Source organism: Suricata suricatta, chromosome 16, assembly GCF_006229205.1.
Source record: "Suricata suricatta isolate VVHF042 chromosome 16, meerkat_22Aug2017_6uvM2_HiC, whole genome shotgun sequence".
NCBI classification, from domain to species: domain Eukaryota; kingdom Metazoa; phylum Chordata; class Mammalia; order Carnivora; family Herpestidae; genus Suricata; species Suricata suricatta.
Window position 1 is genome coordinate 17573213 of NC_043715.1, and position 18765 is coordinate 17591977.

The 18765-nt window shown below is 47.0% G+C and overlaps 2 protein-coding genes across 4 annotated transcripts in view; both read left to right on the forward strand.

The window, feature by feature from the left end:
• Positions 1–7078, forward strand: part of RANBP10 (RAN binding protein 10) — a 62495-nt gene extending 55417 nt beyond the window's left edge. The window contains exons 8-14 of the mRNA XM_029925075.1: positions 425–533; positions 644–792; positions 986–1190; positions 1932–2053; positions 2555–2700; positions 3020–3131; positions 3557–7078. Coding sequence (XP_029780935.1) covers positions 425–533; positions 644–792; positions 986–1190; positions 1932–2053; positions 2555–2700; positions 3020–3131; positions 3557–3687 — 974 coding nt within the window. The 3' untranslated portion in view covers positions 3688–7078. The remainder of the gene's footprint in view (positions 1–424; positions 534–643; positions 793–985; positions 1191–1931; positions 2054–2554; positions 2701–3019; positions 3132–3556) is intronic.
• Positions 7079–8930: 1852 nt separating this feature from the next.
• Positions 8931–18765, forward strand: part of GFOD2 (glucose-fructose oxidoreductase domain containing 2) — a 38049-nt gene continuing 28214 nt past the window's right edge. For 2 of the 3 annotated variants that reach the window (XM_029925090.1, XM_029925093.1), the window contains exon 1: positions 8931–9122. Coding sequence is in view for 1 of the 3 variants with exons in the window: in XM_029925093.1 (XP_029780953.1) it covers positions 9116–9122 (7 nt within the window). In the remaining 2 variants the exon portion in view is untranslated. Of the gene's footprint in view, positions 9123–9457; positions 9740–18765 lie in introns of those variants that run through there. The other variant, XM_029925092.1, reaches the window with a different exon arrangement.

The window sequence follows — 18765 nt, forward strand, 5'->3', positions numbered from 1 at the left end:
CCTGACAGGAGAGAAGTCCATCTGAAGAGGAGCCCCTAGGGCCATCAAGCTGCCTGGGTGCCAAGCCCCAGATCATGTTCCCACAGCCAGAGCCCCTCCCCATGCCCAGATCCCTGGCAAACTGACCTACACAGGAGCAGGCCTCCAAATTTGCTCTCCTGCCTCTGCACTGAGTCCCACCTGTTTTCCCTTGTTATTCTTTGAAGACTCCCAACACTTGACAGAAACGAGGGTCTGTTTGGGGGCTGGGAGGCCAGTTTCTTTCTTCAGCCTCTTCTGTGAGCATCTCAACCAGACTGGCTACTCTGAGCCAGCCCACCTGACTGTTGGCTAGTCCATGCTTGGGGCTGGTAGTATTGTAGGCATGTGGCTGTGAAGGAGCTCTGCAGCCCCTCACTTACTACCATGCTTTTGCTTTCTGCAGAGATCCAGAAGCTGGTGCTGGAGGGCCGTGTGGGTGAGGCCATTGAGACCACACAGCGCTTCTACCCAGGACTGCTGGAGCATAACCCTAACCTGCTCTTCATGCTCAAGTAAGTTTTGGGCACCACCAGCTCCCCCATAGCCCAGCTCCTCTCAGCTGGTGGTCGGAACATACAGCCCAGACCAAGCCCAGAGCATTGCCGCTCTGCTCCCTCTGCAGGTGCCGACAATTTGTGGAGATGGTGAATGGGACTGACAGTGAGGTCCGCAGCTTGAGCTCCCGAAGCCCCAAGTCCCAGGACAGCTACCCTGGCTCCCCCAGCCTCAGCCCCCGACACGGCCCTAGTAGTTCCCACATGCACAACACAGGTCAGCCACTCTCCAGAGGGCTCGGGGAAGAACTGGTGTGGAGAGGAAAGGCCACCCATATGCCCTTCCCTGGGCTGGGCTCAGGGCCCACTGCTGGATTTGGGGGAAGGGAAATGGGACCACAGTGGTTATTCCTGAGGCCCCATTTGATGGCATACTGCCCCTCTTCTTCTGACTATCCTCTGGTTTCCAGGAGCAGACAGTCCCAGCTGCAGCAATGGTGTCGCATCCTCGAAGAGCAAACAGAACCACAGTAAATACCCTGCACCCAGCTCCTCTTCCTCCTCCTCATCCTCCTCGTCCTCCTCATCCCCATCCTCCGTCAATTACTCCGAGTCCAACTCAACAGATTCCACCAAGTCCCAGCCCCACAGCAGCACCAGTAACCAGGAGACCAGGTGCCTGTCCTGCTCTGCTTCCTCCTGCTTTCTGCCCTGTGCCAGCTGGGCTCACTGCAGCCTTCCTTTAAGTTCCAACCCCTGACCTTCATCCCCACCTACATCCTTAGTCTGTGCCTGGAGTAGTAGCTGCTCACCTGCCAGACCAGCCATTGGCTCCAGCTTCTGGCCCTAGCTATGATCCAGCTGCCACTTTCCTTGGCTCTGACTTTTTCCAGAGGCAGTGATACTGCCAGGCTGAGAATGTGGTCTCCTCCCAGGAGACCAGGCCTGGCAGAGTCCCTAGGGTCTACACTGAAGGAGCTTTTACTAGGTGGGGCTTGAGGTCAGACAGATTTGGCATCAGAGGTTTTAGGCAATAGACTACAGGTGACTTTCAGCAGCTCCCAGGTATGCCCCAGGGTTTGACCTGCATTTGACACCTAGAGATACGTATCAGGGGTCCCTGGTCACTGGGGAATGGGGGAGGAATGTATAGAAGGTGTGCGCCAACTCAGGAAGTCTGGGGAGGGGAGAGCCACAGAGGCAGCATTGGGACAAGAGTGAGAATCAGGTGACAGGCCTCTGGGGATAGCTGGTGTCTGATTAGGATCTAAGTGTCGGAGCCTGGGAAGCCTTTCATGCTCCTAGGGTCCCTTGGTTTACCCACAGCAAGCTGTGACTAAAGCCTCAATGGAGGCCCAACCAGATTGTTCCAACCACATCTCCTTGGCCAACTCCCACCTCACCCCTTCTCCACAGTGACAGTGAGATGGAGATGGAAGCGGAGCATTACCCCAATGGTGTGCTGGAGAGTGTATCCACACACATTGTCAATGGCGCCTACAAGCATGAGGACCTGCAGACAGATGAGTCCAGCATGGGTGAGAATGATGGCTCAGCATGGTGATCCATGGGTGGTAGTGGCTCAGTCCAGATGCCTTCTGGCCCCTGGGAGGGGATCAGGAAGGGTAGGCTTTGACAGCCTGAGAAGCACTTACCAGACCTGGTCCATTGTCGCCTTAGCTGATCATGAATGGTGCTTGAAATGGGAAAGTCTCCGGCCTGCTGCCAAGATCAGGGGCCCTGTGTCTGAGGCTAGAGGGAGTTGGTGAGGGTGAGCACTCTTATGAGCACCCATGCGTTTGTACAGGGTGGGAAAAGGGAAAGGTTCTCAGTCCAGACCCCTAAACCATGTGCTTGGTGGACTAAAAGCATCTTAGCTATGGATGGCCCACCCATTCCTCCCAACCCTAACTTGTTTCTGACAGTTCCCCCAAGGCCCTTCTTGCCATGTTCTTTTGGGGTCCCCACCCCAGTCCTCCCCTTCTCTCCTTCTCTCTCCTTCTCTTCCTGATTTGTTCTCTGCTGGGCTCTGGGTGCAGATGATGGGCATCCTCGGCGGCAGCTTTGTGGGGGCAACCAGGCTGCCACAGAAAGGATTATCCTGTTTGGTCGCGAGTTGCAGGCACTGAGTGAGCAGCTGGGCCGGGAGTATGGCAAGAATTTGGCCCACACGGAGATGCTGCAGGTATAGAACAAACCAGACCTTCATACAGAATAGGCCCCCATTGGGGGGCCGGGGGCAGGGTGACTCTGGGAGGGCTGTGGGAGCAGCAGCAATAGGACAGAGTGGGCTCTAGTCAAGTCCGCAATGGGAAGCAGGACGTTGCGGGTATATGCCACTCTCTCCAGGCTCTGGAGAGGGCACAGTGCTTCCTGACCCTATGCTCAGGCTGTGGCATGCTCTCACGGGGCACCATGCAGGGCCCTGTATAACCCTAAAGTTACAGAGATGTGTCTGTGTGTGGTGTGTGCCACAGTCCTCTCAAGAATGTCCTGTCCCTTAGGATGCTTTTAGCCTGCTGGCATACTCAGATCCCTGGAGCTGCCCAGTTGGCCAGCAGCTTGACCCCATCCAGAGGGAACCTGTGTGTGCTGCCCTCAACAGCGCCATTTTAGGTAAGTGGATCTAACAAAAACAGAAGCTGGTCCATGAGTGCCTAGGATGGCTTCTCCCTCTCTCCCTAGGAATTACTGGTGTTCGTCCAAATTAGGGCAATGTGCTCTACCCAGGTACTCTCAGGTAGCCCACAGGACTTGGGCTTCCATGGCTGAACCTAAATCTGACCTCTCTCTGCCCAACTGTGATAGACTATGGCCTGTGACTATAGGACTGGGCTAGCACATTGCTCTAAAGAAAGTTAAGGTCCTCAGGTTCCTGGCATGGTTGCAGGGCCATGGGCTGGTGGCTGGGACATACTTGCACAGAGACATGTGAACACCGTGTTCCAAGAGATTCTGTCCACTGCCCCCACCTTGTGCTTCCAAGGGAACTTTGACCTGAGCCCAGTCTCTCATTTACCGGGCCTGTCTCTCCTCCACAGAGTCTCAGAACCTGCCAAAGCAGCCACCTCTGATGCTCGCCTTGGGTCAGGCATCTGAATGTCTACGGCTCATGGCCCGAGCAGGCCTGGGATCTTGCTCCTTTGCCAGAGTTGATGACTACTTGCACTAGCTGACCACGCTGGCTGGCCCCACCTGGCCCTTCCTCGGCCCCAAGGCTGGAGCAGCCTTGCCCTCTATAGGCATCTGGCGCAGGGACCTGGAAGCCATGGGCAGAGTCCATTCCTCCTGCCTGGCCTTCCCTACTCCCTTTTCTTTCTTTCTTTCTTGCTTTCTTCCCTTCCTTCCTTCCTTCCCACGCCCTCCCACCCCCCACCAGTCTGTCTTCACTTGCAGCGGCCTCTGACACAGTATTGGCTGGTAACTCTCATGTAGCGCCTTCAACTTTGAAAGGGGGGGGTTGTTTAGAGGAGGGGTTGGGTTTTTTTAAATCTTTTTGTTTTTTTCCTCCTGACTGAGCCACCAGTATTTATCTCTGGAGAGCTTGTGCTGAGCTGGTTTCTGCTCATTTAGTGATGAAGCCTATCCAAGTTGGTGATAGCTTACTATTTTCATAAGTAAAAAAAAAAAATGAGATTATATATATAAATATATATATTAAAAAAAAGACAGTATTTATCGTAGTATTAGTGGTCCAGCACCTCTTGGGTGAGGCTGTCCAGACACCATATGTTTTTATTTCAGTCCAACTCATTAAAAAAGAACCATCTCTGTCACCTCAGCCAAGTGATGTGTTTATTTCAGGCTTCCCCTTAGTTGAGCCACAGGCCCAGATGCAACTCCCAGAAGCCCAGCAGGCTTTGCGGGGGCCACTTATGGACAGGTCAGGCTAAGTTGGTTTGCAGCATCTGAGAGCTGTAAGTCTCTAGGCCCCTGGGTGGAGAGCTATAGGGCTGAGACTTCAGAGAAGGGATGAGTTGGTTGGCCCAGGGCTATACAGCAAAGTAAGGGAGTAGAGGGTCCTTGGCCAGCACGCTATCTACCATTCTACCCTGCCTCTCACTGCCTACCTTGCCCTTCCCTTTCTCCCCCCTTTCAGCATCCTGTTTTCCCTTGTTGTTAAGATGGCCAAATAATTCATTTACTCTAAATTGATTGCCTGGAAACTACCTGCCTTCGACCTGAGAGCTGCTGTGTGCCAGGCTGTCGGGAGGATGTCTCTATTCCAGGACAGAGGCCCTTGAGTACAGGGACTGCCTTCTTTCTGCCTGGATCTTCACCATTCTGTACAGCTCTGATGGAATCAATGCTTTCTGTTGTGAAGCTAGGACCTTGTGGAGGCAGATACTTGGGCCGCCAGTTGCTGGAGTGGATGGAACTCTTGACCTACTAGGCCAGGCTTCACTGCAGCTGTGCCAGGCAACTCACTGCAGCTTGGCCCCAGCCACTCTTAGAAAAGACTACTATGAGTATTTGTTGGCCAGAGGAAGGGACCTCATGGGCTCTACAAATGTCCCACCAGCCGTTTCAGATGGATCCTCACAGCCGGTGGGGCAGAAACAATCCCAGTACTGCCATCAGGGAATCAGGAGAGGAAGGGCTGAGATAACTGCTAGGACCTGAGCAGGCCATCAGTGGAGAGGACTGACTGCCCAGGAAGAAGAAATGGAGGAGGCCTACCCAGAGGAGCACCAAGAGGGTCTGGGCTTTCTCTACCTGCTTCAGAGTGAGAGGGAATGCACAGGTAGCCCTTGCAAAGGGCCAAGGACAGAAATTGAACTTTCAGTCTGTGCCTGAGCAAGGGCTGGGTAAGCTCCTGCTCTCTGGCAGCAGACATAGGGATGTTTGGTATAGCCTGAGATACTCATTGCCTATCACGCTCACAGCTGGACAGGAGAAGTGACTCAATTGGACCAACTGCTGGTGATGGGGTGAGGGCCCTGGCCCTGTGCTTTTCCCGAATTCTGCCTTGGGACATGATCCTATAGGCTGCTGCTGTTTCTTAGTCCCCACCAGGGCCTCGGCTAGCACCCCACAGACCATGGCCTGTTGGGGAGGTGTTGTCATATCTATAAAGGAAAACTCATCCTTTGTGAGGCTGGGGATGGCTAACTCCCAAATGCAGAGGTTAGAAACATCAGGGTGTTAGAATGATCAGAGCTGAGCAGGATTGGGAATTAAAACCAGAGGCTTTTTTAGCTGAAATGGGGTTCAGAGAACATCTACTCCACCAGTCCTCTCATTTAATAAGGAAACAGAGCTTGGAGATGAAATGACTTAGTCAAAGTCACACAGCAAATTAGTGGCAGAGCTGGGACTAACCTCATCCCCTTGGGTTATACAACACTGCTTAGTCCTGAAGCTAAATGGTGAGTGAAAGGCTTAGGCTGGTGAGGCCCCCAGCAGTGTCTAGGCAGCTGGTACCTTCAGGGGTGTGTCAGGGATGGGGATGGGTGCCTGGGCTTGAGTTGTGGAGCAGCTGAGAGAGGGCCCAAGAGGGCCCAGGACTGCTGTGTGCTGCTTGGGGTTGAGTGTCCACCTGGCTCACACTCAGTTCCCATGGCCACCTCCCCATTTTCTGTGCCTTATCTCTCTGTTTCAGCTGAGTCCAAGTTGTTTACTCTGTTCCTCTCCAGAGGGGCTCTCTGTCCCAATTGGACAGCTTACCTTTGGGATATCAGCCTTTGCCCCACAAGCCATGGAGAGGATCAAAACCAAGCTGCTTGAGTCCACTATCTTGCTGATAGTCCAGGGCTGCCTGCCAGCCAGAGGAGCACCTTATGCACACCCACTCCTACCAGCCTGTTGTCTGGGAGCCAACAGTGGGGAAGACACCTGGGAGGAGCCCCAGTGAAGGGCTGGACCTGATCTGAGGGGACAGGAAGAAGACCTGGCTCTGTTGGGCCATCCAGCCTTGGGATAGCAGCCTTCCCTGCTTACCTTTCCCCCTTATGCCACCAAATGTTACCTTCCAGAGCGGACACTGGCAGACAATGCAAAGAAAGCCAGAACCTCTCATCCTCACCCATGTGGGTCTGTGGCTGAGGGGGGGGGGGGGCGCTAGGCTGCCAGAACAGGGACACTGGGACACTAAGAGATGGGGAAGTGGGGACTGCCCAGCTATCCAGCGCCTTCCTACCCCTTAAGCAAGCACAAAGAAGATGAGGCAGAGAACTGTCAGCGCTTAAAGTTCCTTTGGTTGCTCACAACTCAGGTATGCACGCTGTGTGGCAGCCTGGCAGCAGAGCCCTACTTGACTGCCAGTCCAGTGCACCGGACCTGTGGCCAGTTCGTGGACTCTTGCTGCCTCAGGTGCTGCCTCTTTGCATAGGGTTTTCCTCCATTAGTAACTACAGCTGAAACAGACGTCCTCCACATTGTGCACACTGGTTCTGCCTTTGTCCTTGGGAGTTGATGCTTGGCATTAGCATGAAACTTGTGGGAGTGTTTAGAAAGAATTCTAACACAAAACATCCTATTAAATTGTACTTGAGAGATAAAAAAAACTCCTGTTGTATTTTGACAGAATTATTTTTATTAAAATACACATCCATGAGCAGTCACGAGTGTCTGGTCTCTGTTTTGAATTTTACTGAGTTTGACAGGAAGAAGACCCAGCACACTCTGTTCTAAGCGTTTGACCCCTTCTCAGCCCCCCTCTTAGGTTGCCAGGCCCCTGGTACCCCTCAGGAACCCTCAAGACTTCAGGTGTTTGGGAGAGCCCAAGGAGGATAGGCACTTAGGCTTCAATTCTCTCCACCCCCAGACAGCTTTCATCTAAGACAACAAGGAGCAAATTCAGCTTCCAAAAGGTGGCTACAGGTCCTGTCCCCAGAGTAAGATTTTAATGGATTCCAAAGACACTAATCCCAAACACTGGGTAGTCAGAGTGCTTCTGAGGGTTTATTGAATTAGCTTTCTGTCCGTTTGAAGAGAAAGCACTCATGCTCCAAATCATAGTTCTGTTTACTAACTGGGTAACTCTGGAAAACTAACCTTTCTCAGATTTAGTTTCCCCACCCTTAAAACGTGATTAACCCTACCCCATGGAGGTAGAGGATTATAGCAGGTATAGGGCAGGCTTGACAGTACATGCGCGCTTCACTCGGTTATCTTATAGGACTATTAATCGACAGGACTCTTATGGAAAAGTTAATGTGGAAGGAAGAATGGAATGTTGGATTAAGCACAAAAGTCCTGGTTCCATAAAGCCAGAGTGGATTAATTTCTCTCTAGTGGTTCTCAACAGGGAGTGATTTTGCTCCCCAGGGAACACTTGGCAGTGACTGGAGATATTTTTAGTAGTCAGAATTTGATTGGAATGCTACTGGCATCTACTGGATAGAGGCCAGCGATGCTATAAACATCCTACAATGCATAGACAGCTCCCAACAAAAAGAATGATCAGGCTCAAAATGTCAACAGTGCCACTGTTGAGAAACCCTGTTCTAGGGTAAATCCTGGGACAGAAATGTCAAACATGAGCACATTTTGATTCTACACAGCTGTTTGGAATCCAGGGGAAAAGATTAAGGGGATAAAACCCCACGAGAAGAGGGAGGTTAGAGGTTACAATTTCTCATCACTCTGGGAGTCTCAGAAAGTGGCAGCAGTGGCAGGAAATCCTGGCTCCTTCTAAACTAGTTGGACCTGGCTGTTCAGTAGTTCTGAGAACAACTGTCTCAGCTCAACTGACATGTTCTATTATCACAGGTTGCTCTGGACCCATGTCTGGGACACCTTCCTAATACCAGCTGAGTGGGGATCCAGACTCTCCCCAGGAGTCAGAAAAGCAGGGCTCCCTACGTAGAAATAACCCCTAATCCTACCTACATTTCCAACATAGCCTGTTGTACAGTAAGGCTTACAGGTTTCACTACTCTGGCAGACAATATGGTGAACTAAAGAGAAGTCTTGTTACAAAATGTTATTTACTTGGGAGGACACAGCCTCCAGTAGAGACCAGAGGGGCTGAGATCACTATAGGACAACTAACATCTAAGGAACAGCCAAAAAACACGCAAAGGAAGAGAAATCCAGACAGGCACCAGAGAACACAAGAGTCATTAGCAGAAGTCAGTCGGCCAGAAGTCCGGCGAGTTCAACAGAACTACCACTCTCCAACGGCAGGTCGTTATGTCCAACACCAGACCTTCCTTCATTCCAGAACAACCAAGGGACACTACAGTTCCCAGAACCTGGTTGTTTTTGACGCCGGGCGGAGGCCCGAAACTAGCAGACGCAGTAACACACTCGCCCAGCCGCCACCACCGACGGAAATAAAGGACCAAGCCCTCCAGCTAAAATACTTAACCTCCGCCCCCAAAGTGCGGGCGTGTGCGCATGCGCAGCCCTCAATCACGGCCCCTCCCAGCGCTGGCCCACCCCCGTCAAGGAGCATGCGCAGACTTCCAGCCGTCCCGCCCATCCTTTTCCAGAGCTCCCGGTTCCTTAGAAACCTGGCGGCGCGTTCCCGGTGGCTACGCTTTAAATTCCGGGGCCTGCGCGTCCCCGCCAGCCTCCCTCTTGGCGGGCGGGTGGTGGTCGAGACCTGTCCGGACCCATGGTCTCCGGTACAAGGCGGGACTAGCGATGCCAGCATGCCAGGTGAGAGCCGGCCCGCAGCGACGGGTGAGGATGAAGGAGGGCGCGGGCATGGCGCGGCAGCCAGCGGGCGTCGACCGGGCCTCCTCCGCGGCCCGGCGCCCGAGGTCGGAGGCGGAGCTACTCATTCCCTGGGCGGGAGGGGGCAGTTCTAACTGCCAGCGCGGTCGCCGACTTCGGGGGTGTCCCCGGAGTTTGTGCTCCCCACCCTCAGAAATAGGACCTACAGATTTGGTCATAGAATTGTAGAATTTTGGCTCCTGGAAGGACCTCGGCCATGATTCGTCCCTTTACGGGACGTGGAAACCTAGGCTCCCCTGCTTCGTGTCCAGCAGACCTTAACCTGTGTAAGGACTGATGCTTTGTGGACGTGGATGTGAGGTGTGGAAGCCTCAGACAAAGGGCACATAGGGTAGCTGGAGCATCGTCTTTCAGAGTGAGATGGGACTTTTAGGAGGTAAATATTTTAAGGAAAGAGTGTTCCGGTGGCAGATGGGAGAAAGGATACTCCAGAAAGTGCAGGTGACTGCCGTTACCAAATGTCCACTGGCCAGGTCTCAATGGCCCTGGCCTATCTTTGAAGCCCAGGAAAGAAGCAGATGGACTAGCAGAGACAAAAGGTGAGGTAAGGTGTTCCCACCAAGACGTTTTCACAAGAATGAGGAGGAAGGAAATGGGGGCGGAGAGATCGGGACTTGGTGAATGGTTGTGTGAAAAGTTTACCTTCCCATTTGCTGCCGAATGTAAAAAATGGGACAAGAATAGAAAACTTTAAAGCTGCTTTGGCTAGACAGCAGGAAACGTTATAAACCATCTTATAGAAGAAAATGCGTGCCCTGTGAAATTCAGAACCGAGTTGGGGCACTGCCCAGAAGACTTTTGTAGGCTGTGAGACATAAAGGTCTGAGGAAGAGCCGGTAAAGTGTGACCCTTCACTTGAAGGGAATGACTATTTAAGTTAGCAAAGACCCTTAACACGTTGTTGCGATATGGAGACATAGTTGTCTTTGTGTTGGGGAAGCTAAATTCATTCTTGATAAAGAAACTCCTTTTCTTCTGCAAAGCTACATCCACTAGGGAACAAAAGACTTTTTTTTTTAACATTTATTTTTGAGAGACAGTGATATACAGAGAAAGAGCAGGGGAGGGGCAGAGAGAGAGGGAGACACTGAATCCGAAGAGGGCTCCAGGCTTTGAGTTTTCAGCACAGAGCTGACACAGGGCTCAAACCCACAAACTGCAAGATCATGACCTAAGCTGAAGTCGGATGCTTAACCCGCTGAGCCACCCAGGTGCCCGGAACAAGAGTTTTTAAATTAAGGCCATCTATCTTACAAAATATGAGGAAAAGTACTGCCTTTAGACTTGGAATTTGGAGACTGGACCAAGAGATGAAAAATTTCAGCAGACAGTTCTGTTGGTGGACTTCCTGTTTTAAAGATAAAAATTCTCTTGTCAGGCTTTCTCTTAGCACCTGGTTGTCCAACTTTTCCTATGGAATGATTGGTCTGGGTCTGATCACTTTTATTTGAGAAGAAAATTCAGATATATGATTTCTTTTTTTTTCTTTTATTCATTTTTGAGGGAGAGATAGAGTGTGGGTGTGGGAGGGGCAGAGAGAGGGGGAGACACAGAATCCAAAGCAGACTCTGAGCTGTCAGCAGAGAGCCCCACTTGGGACTTGAGCCCACAAGCGGTGAGATCATGACCTGAGCTGAAGCTGGACACTTAACTGACTGAGCCACCCAGACGCCCGGATATATGATTTCTTTAAGTATTACTAGAATCCACTAGTAGTAAGATAAGCAATAACACCCTCCTTCCGATCCAAAGACATAAAGATTTGTAATATGGTCAAAAGAAGGGTGTGATTTTTTGAAGACGATCCCTGATTCTAATCCTCAAAATCAGTTCCTTACTAGCTTGATGAAACTAATTATCAATGTATATTTGATTTTGCAGCATGTTTTCTTTCCCCCTCAGAGCAATAATATACATACCTGTAAAGTAGGGTGAGGTTACTAGGTCAGATTAGTTTAAGAAACAGAACTTTGTCTTTGGTTCATAAATCAATGCCAGATCTTATCTGTGATGTTGTGGCTGTGCATTTTATTGATTTTTCTTTCATCTGGAAATATTTTGCATAAATAACCCAAGTGATATAAATGGTATTATTAAAAGGCTTTGTAATCTCTGCAGAAAATTGACACTGTTCATCAAATCCTTTCAGAAAAGCTTTATAAAAATCATTGTATTCCTGTAGAAACTCCCATTACTTTAGTGCTGGCCCAGATAGAAGAAGACAGGCTAGTAGGCCAAAATCAAGGTAAGATGGAAGGGAGCAGTTACCATCTGTGGAGCTGGATGCTGTGTGGGAGGTCCTTTGAATGTCAGTGTAAATACTTTTTTGAATGCACAGTTGAAAAAGATACTGTGTAAATGTGGTGAGTGTGCCCCATTGATTGGTGTACATTTTTTGAGCTCTTATGTATAATCAGTAAGATGCTTGTTTTCAAATGAGAAAGATGAACTTACAGATTCTTAAAGTGTTTCTGCGTTGCTATAGCAATGAAACTTCTGACAAATAATTACTTAATATCAGCTTTGTTTTCTGGGGCAGCTGAGGGCAGTTATCAAATCTGACCTGTAATAAAGTAATCAGCAGTATTTAACAGGCCAACATACCAGATAAACCAGTAATGCCAACAGGATTTACTTTCACTGAACTGATTTTCTGGTTATACAGTAAGAGAAGAAATGCACTAGATATGCAGTGCCATCTGATATAAGAAGTTGTAATACAGATGTCGGTGTTCAGAAAACAGGAATCAGAGACCACTAACTTAGAAGTAGGAGAAGAGCCTTTTTGTTGTCTGACAAGTCCCTCATGCATATTTATTATAGTAAGAGGTCCAATTCCAGGATAAATTCACAGTTGGAACAGAACTGTCTCTAGGAAGAAATTTCAGATTTTGCTATTTTTGAGAATTCATGTATGACATAGTAATGGAACATTGTTTTTCTTAAATTAAAAAGTAGCAACTTTGTATTCCAAGAGAGTCCAAATATCCAAATTACTTGAAAATTTTAAATGTTGGATATTTTTTAAAAAGCGGGCTCATGAAAATCAGAATGATAAGAGATACTGAGAAAAATGTGAAAGCATTAAGACTTCCTACATTAACACTATGAATTAGCCATTAGATCAGGAATGAGCTCACCTAAGTATTATCTGTTTAAGCTGAGACAAAAGAAATGAGCAATGAAGTAAATATTTCTGTCTCACAGGGATGAGAATAAACACTTAGAAAATAGAGATTAAACATTCAGAAGGAAGAGATGAATATTCCTGCATTACTTAAATACACTCAAGCACCATCTTTAAGGGTTCTTTAATGCTTTAAGAAGGAAAGTTGCAAGTAGTGGCTTTCTCCTAGATACTGGCAGTTTTCAGAGTAGCCGTTGACAAAAGCCACACTTTTTAGGACCCAGGATAGAAAGGAATTGCTGGAGAAATAGCTCTCCCCTGCCACTTCTCACAGCTATTCCTTAAGTGTTTCTCCCCGTCCTTTACCATGAAGGATTAGGAATTAAGGCTGTGAGGAATGGGAATGGAGTATTGAATGCAGTCCTCTTTTCTAGCTGGAGGTAACTGCTACTCTCAAATTCTCAGCTCTCAATTTCTTATGAGAACAGATAATCCCAAAATAGAACCAGAAACACTTCTACTTGGCTTTGAGATTTACCATATTACTTTATGTCAAAATCTTTTGTTATTTACTTCCACAATTATATTTTGCTTAGAATGCTGGGACATCTGGCTGGTTCATTCAGTAATGCACATTACTCTTGATCTCAGGGTTATGAGTTCGAGCCCCACATTGGGTGGAGAGACTTCTTAAAAATAAAGCCTTGGGGCCCTTGGGTGGTTCAGTCAGTTAAGCATCCAGCTTAGGTCATGATCTCACAATTTGGGGGATCAAGCCCTGCGTCAGGCTCTGCACTAACAGTGCAAAGAATCTGCTTGGGATTTACTCTCTCTGCCTCTCTTTGCCTGTCCCCGCCTCATTCCCTGTGTCTCTCAAAATAAATAGGTTTAAAAAAAAGAAGATAATGTTAGGCAAATCATACAACTTCTGGGCCATAATTTCTTTTTTTTTTTTAATGTTTATTATTTATTTTGAGAGAGAAAGAAAACAGAGCATAGAAGTGAAAGACACAGAATCTGAAGCAGGCTCCAGGCTCCGAGCTGTCAGCACAGAGCCCAATGTGGGGCTTGACCTCAGATGCAAGATCATGACCTGAGCCAAAGTCGGAAACTCAACCAACTGAGCCACTCAGGCACCCCCATAATTTCTTTTTTTTGGTTTGTTTTTTGTTTATTCTTGAGAGACAGAGAGAGATAGCACAAGTAGGGGAGGGTGAGAGAGAGAGGGAGATACAGAATCCAAAGCAGGCTCCAGGCTCTGAGCTAGCCATCAGCACAGAGCCCAATGTGGGGCTCAAACCCCCGAATCGTGAGATCATGACCTGAGCCAAAGCCAGATACTTAACCGACTGAACCACCCAGGTGCCCCCCCTATAATTTTTTAATGTGTATGATTTATAGTAAACAAACAAACAAACAAACAAACAACTGAAAATAGTACAGTTGTCTAACACTAGAGTAATGAAAAGCCAGTTCATGGAGTCAGTGAAATATGCAACCCTTAACTGTGGTAACATGAAAAATGCTTATGTCAAAATAAGTTCATGAAAAAAATCAGGATATGATGTTATGAATATAGTTTGATCACAAGTATATTAAAGTAAAAGCTTTTAAAAAAAGTAGAAGAACACAGAATAATTGTTTTGAATATATATTTTAAAATACACACCTTCTTAAGAGTTTCTTGCTGATGTAAAAGATGATTTGGAACTTACTTTCTGCAGGCCTTCACCCCTTCTCGTATTCTGACTATAGTAAAGTTCCGGGAGAGAGGACTGGCAGAGGGCAGCACTGTTGTTTCCTATCTCAGGTGTCAGGGAACCAAACCAAATTCATTACCTAGATAATGAATTTTCATGTGTATAATTGAAGGGTACACTGTACATATCTTATGTGGCTCTCTAAGACTTTTTGTTTTTGTTTTAAGATTTTTGACTTTTAAAGTAGTCTCTATACCCAACATGGGCTCAAACTCACAACCCTGAGATCAAAGATCACATGCTCTTCCAACTGAGCCAACCAGGCGATCCTAAGACTGTTTAGTTGTTGTTGTTGGTTGTGGTGGTGTTGGTGCTTATTGATGGATGGTCTTGATCCTTAGGGTCTCTTCAGTGTGTTTTGATGGATGCTTTAGTAGGACATTGTTCCAAAGCATATTAGAGGATGTTCCACGTGGTTAATGTTTTCTGCCTGGTGGTGTGGTAGTTCCTGCTAAGAAATAGTTTGCATCTCTGGGACTTGCTCTGGGAGCATGTGAGATAGAATGTTTTGTCTTGTCAGGCATCTTTTGTTTGTCAGGGAGAAGGGGGGTGGTAGAGACATCAGCCATATTTCCTGTTACATTTCAGCCTTTTGCATTGACATTCCTGTGCCAGTGACTTATAATTTGGAACAATGGAGAAAATAGTTGAACATAGTATTTATCTGGTGTTATTTTTGTGCTTTTAAAAAAAATTTTTTAATGTTTTATTTATTTTTGAGATAGAGAGAGAGAGAGCATCAGCAGGGAGGGGCAGAATAAGAGGGAGACACAGAATCGAAAGCAAGCTCCAGGCTCTGAGCTGTCAGCCCAGAGCCTGACGCGGGGCTCGAACCCACAAACATGAGATCATGACCTGAGCCGACGTCAGAGGCTTAACTGACTGAGACACCCAGGCACGCCTATTTTTGTGCTTAAATGGCTGAGTTTGCTTCTGGTCATGGTGGTTATTCTTTTAAAACTATCTTTGTTTCTCTTTCCTTTAATGCTTTATAACCCTAATATACTAAGATTGTTATTCAAAGAACATTTAAATGTCTTTAAGTAATTTCCAAAGTGTTCTGGGAATGTTACCAAAATACCTTGAAGTGTGAAATGTAAGGGACCTGTTATTTCCTTAAAACCATATAAAACCCAGTCTTGGTCCCAAAAGAGTTTAGTGTCTCAACAGTGAGACAAGTCATTGTTTGTATCATTTAAATAGTAACCAGATAATCCTAAAATATAAAATGAATGGCTATTTTCATGTAATTTATAACTGGCCTCCTCCATTACACATTAAACACCTCCTCTCCCTCTACCCCTAAAAAAGGTAAAAGAAGAAAGGATGGTATGACAAAGACTGTCCTGAGATTAGATTATTTTAGATTTCACACATAACAGCTAGAAGATCATTAAATGAAACCACAGCTCAGTGTGGTCATGGCCTAGTTGATAAGCAGTTTTCTGCATATAAGAAGGAGCTACTTGGGGCGCCTGGGTATCTTAGTCAGTTAAGCATCCAACTTTTGATTTTTGGCTCAGTTCATGATCTCATTGATTGTGAGATCGAGCCCCGAGTTGGGCTCTGTGCTGACAGTGTGGAACCTGCTTGGGAATAGATAGATTAAATAGGTAGGAAGTTAGATAGATAGATAAGCTTAATAAAGAAAAAGGAGGTGCTTGTGTAGGGCATTGGGCATTTCCAGTCACCAGACAACTACTTAATACTTAAACTTTTTGGTGACCAGAAGCCATGTAACACAGAGAATGCCAGTCCAAGTTGCTATGCTTCAGGATGCCCTACAAATGTCCTCTACCCAAGGTGCTCCCGGCTGGCTCAGTTGGTGGAGTGTGCACCTCTTGATCTCTGGGTTGTGAATTCAAGCCCCACATTGGGTATGGAGATTATTTTAAATCTTAAAAAAAAAAAAAAAGTCCCAAACGAATCCAGAAGGAAGGCAGATGGGTGACTCTCTCGAGTGTCTCTTACTGTCCTAGATGAACCAGTTGTCCCAGGAGAAGAGTACTTTTCTCCATATTGAAGGTGGGAAACACTTAGAAAACTAAAGTAAATTAAATGTGCATGTTGAAAAACATTTATCATAATTTAAAACTCACCCTTTTCTTGGTCCCTAGGTAAAACCAAAATATGTAATACACCTCTCTACGGTTGGCTATTTAATATGCACCATGGCCAAATGTGCTTTACCCCAGTGACTTAAAAGTAAAGGCAGAGGGGCACCTGGATGGCTCAGTCGGTTAAGCGTCCGACTTCAGCTGGGGTCATGATCCCACAGCTTGTGGGTCTGAGCCCCGCATTGGGCTCTGTGCTGACAGCTCGCTCAGAATGTGGAGACCATCTTCAAATTCTGTTATCTTCCTCTCTCTCTGACCCTCCCCTGCTCACGCTGTCCCTCTCTCTCTCTCTCTCTCTCTCTCTCTCTCTCTCTCTCTCTGTCTGTCTCAAAAATAAATAAAACATTAAAAATAAAAAAAAAGTAAAGGCAGACTCTTTGTTCACATGACTGCTACAGTGAAAGATTTCTGAACAGTCATTGTGTTTCTATGTCAGATCAGTTCTTGGTATTCAGCTATAGGTGTATCAAGAAATGGCAGCTTAGCTCCAGGGACCCAGCCTGTCTGTCTGGATCACTGCTCTGTGCCCCAACTCCTGGTATAATGCCTGACTCATTGTGGTGCTTATAAATATTGGGGAATAAATGAGGAGAGGACTCTCATGACTGGACAGTGTGCCATTGAAAGGGGTGGGGGTGCACCAGAGGAGGTTCAAGTTTGAGAGGAAAGACGAATCTGGGATGGGAGCAGCTGGTAGGTCACTCATGTCGAGATTTCCAGTAAACACTTAGACATTTAGTAGAGACAGAGCTGGGACAAGTTGTTGAGGCTGGGAATTGGAAGTTAAGAATGTTTGCATAAAGGTTATAGTGAAATTGAAGGATTAGATTATATTGCTTTAATAGAGGACTGAGGATAGAATTTTCAGTTTGATATCAACCTGAAACTGTTAAAGCATTGTTAGGAAAAAAATAGTCTTGTTAATTGCCAGAATTTCAAAAGCAATAAAGAATTAATATTGGGGTTGGAGGGAGTGCCTGGGTGTCTTAGTCAGCCAATCGTCCAACTCTTGATTTTGGCTCAGGTCATGATCTCTTGGTTCATGAGATCGAGCCCTGCATTGGGCTCCATGCTCAGTGTGGAGCATCCTGGGATTCTTTCTCCCTCTCCCTCTGTCCTGACTCTGTCCCCATACTTGCTCTCTCAAAAATAAAATAAAATCTAAAAAAAAAAAAAGTTACTGAGCCAGTAAATAAGTACTTTTTCCTACTGTAATCATTGTCGAAGGTAGATTGTCTGAAGCTACCTTTTGGACCTGATAGCAACCCAGATACCCTGTGGGTGTTAAATTTTTCCTTTATGACCCAATTTAGCTGACCCTTTTGTACTTTGGGTAGTTATGCCTCATTGGACAGGTTATTAGGTCTTTCATTAGAGCCCGTATAGGACACTGTGGACCAGAGCAGGGGCGAGGGGGGTGTGCCCACATCACATAGGAGCTGCCTAACAGTTTACCATCATGTCAGCTTGTGGAGCTGAGGAAATAGCATATCTTTCCTTTGTCTTGTTTGTGTTTTTGCTCACAGTGAGAAGGCAGGAATCTGTGACCATGTCACTGAGTCAGTATGGGCACTCTTAAAATAAACCAACAAATCATAGGAAAATGAAAAAGCCTCTGGATCTTTGAAACCCAGGGACTAAAATGTTTACCTTAACTAATTTGTAAGACTCAACACCTGTTTGTTTAGTTTGGCTTTGGGGAACATAAATGCAAGTAAAGAAACACTTTCACATCTATCTGAAAGCAGTCCTGCCAAAAGCGTTCATGTTATATCAGACTCTTAAGTACACGCTGTAAGTAGTCCCTCTGCTATGAACTTGCAGTTTAGAACTCAGGCTGCATACCCCGACGCCCACTCCTGCTTCTGCTCTGATGATGGAATATAGTTGCTTTCCTCTTTGGGTCTGTGTCTTGTACTCAGGCATTGACTGCTGGTCTGCCACACTGGCTCCTTTCCAGATGTTAGGAGAGGCCAAAAGGAAGGCTGGGGGACAGTTAGACACATCTTTCTAATTAATTCTTGGTACATGACTGGTGCTGAAGGCCATATAGGAGGCATTCCTGCTTATTTCGCCAGTAGGTCCTGAGTTTTGCAAAGCAACAATTAAAATTGGCCTTCTGGGCTTTATTTTATCTCTTTTATCATGCTCAAGTATTAAGCTCTCAGGGTGCCTGGATGGCACAGTTGGTTAAGTGTCTGATTCTGGATTTCAGCTCAGGTCATCATCTCATGGTTTGTGGGTTCAAACCACATGGGGATCCTCTGCTTGGGATTCTCTCTCTCGCCGTTCCCCCACCCCTGCTTACTCTTTCTGTCTCTCTCTCAAAAATAAAGAAACTTGGAAGGAAGGGAGGGAGGGAGGGAGGGAGGGAGGAAGGAAGGAAGGAAGGAAGGAAGGAAGGAAGGAAGGAAGGAAAGGCAAAGAAGGAATTAGGTAAAAAAAGCTATTGCTCTCTAATCAGTGCACCATTTATACAGGTTTGACCCTACTTCCTGGTTTATTCATTCTTCAGTCATTACTCAGCACCTACTCTGTTTTGGCACTGTTTTGTCCTGATG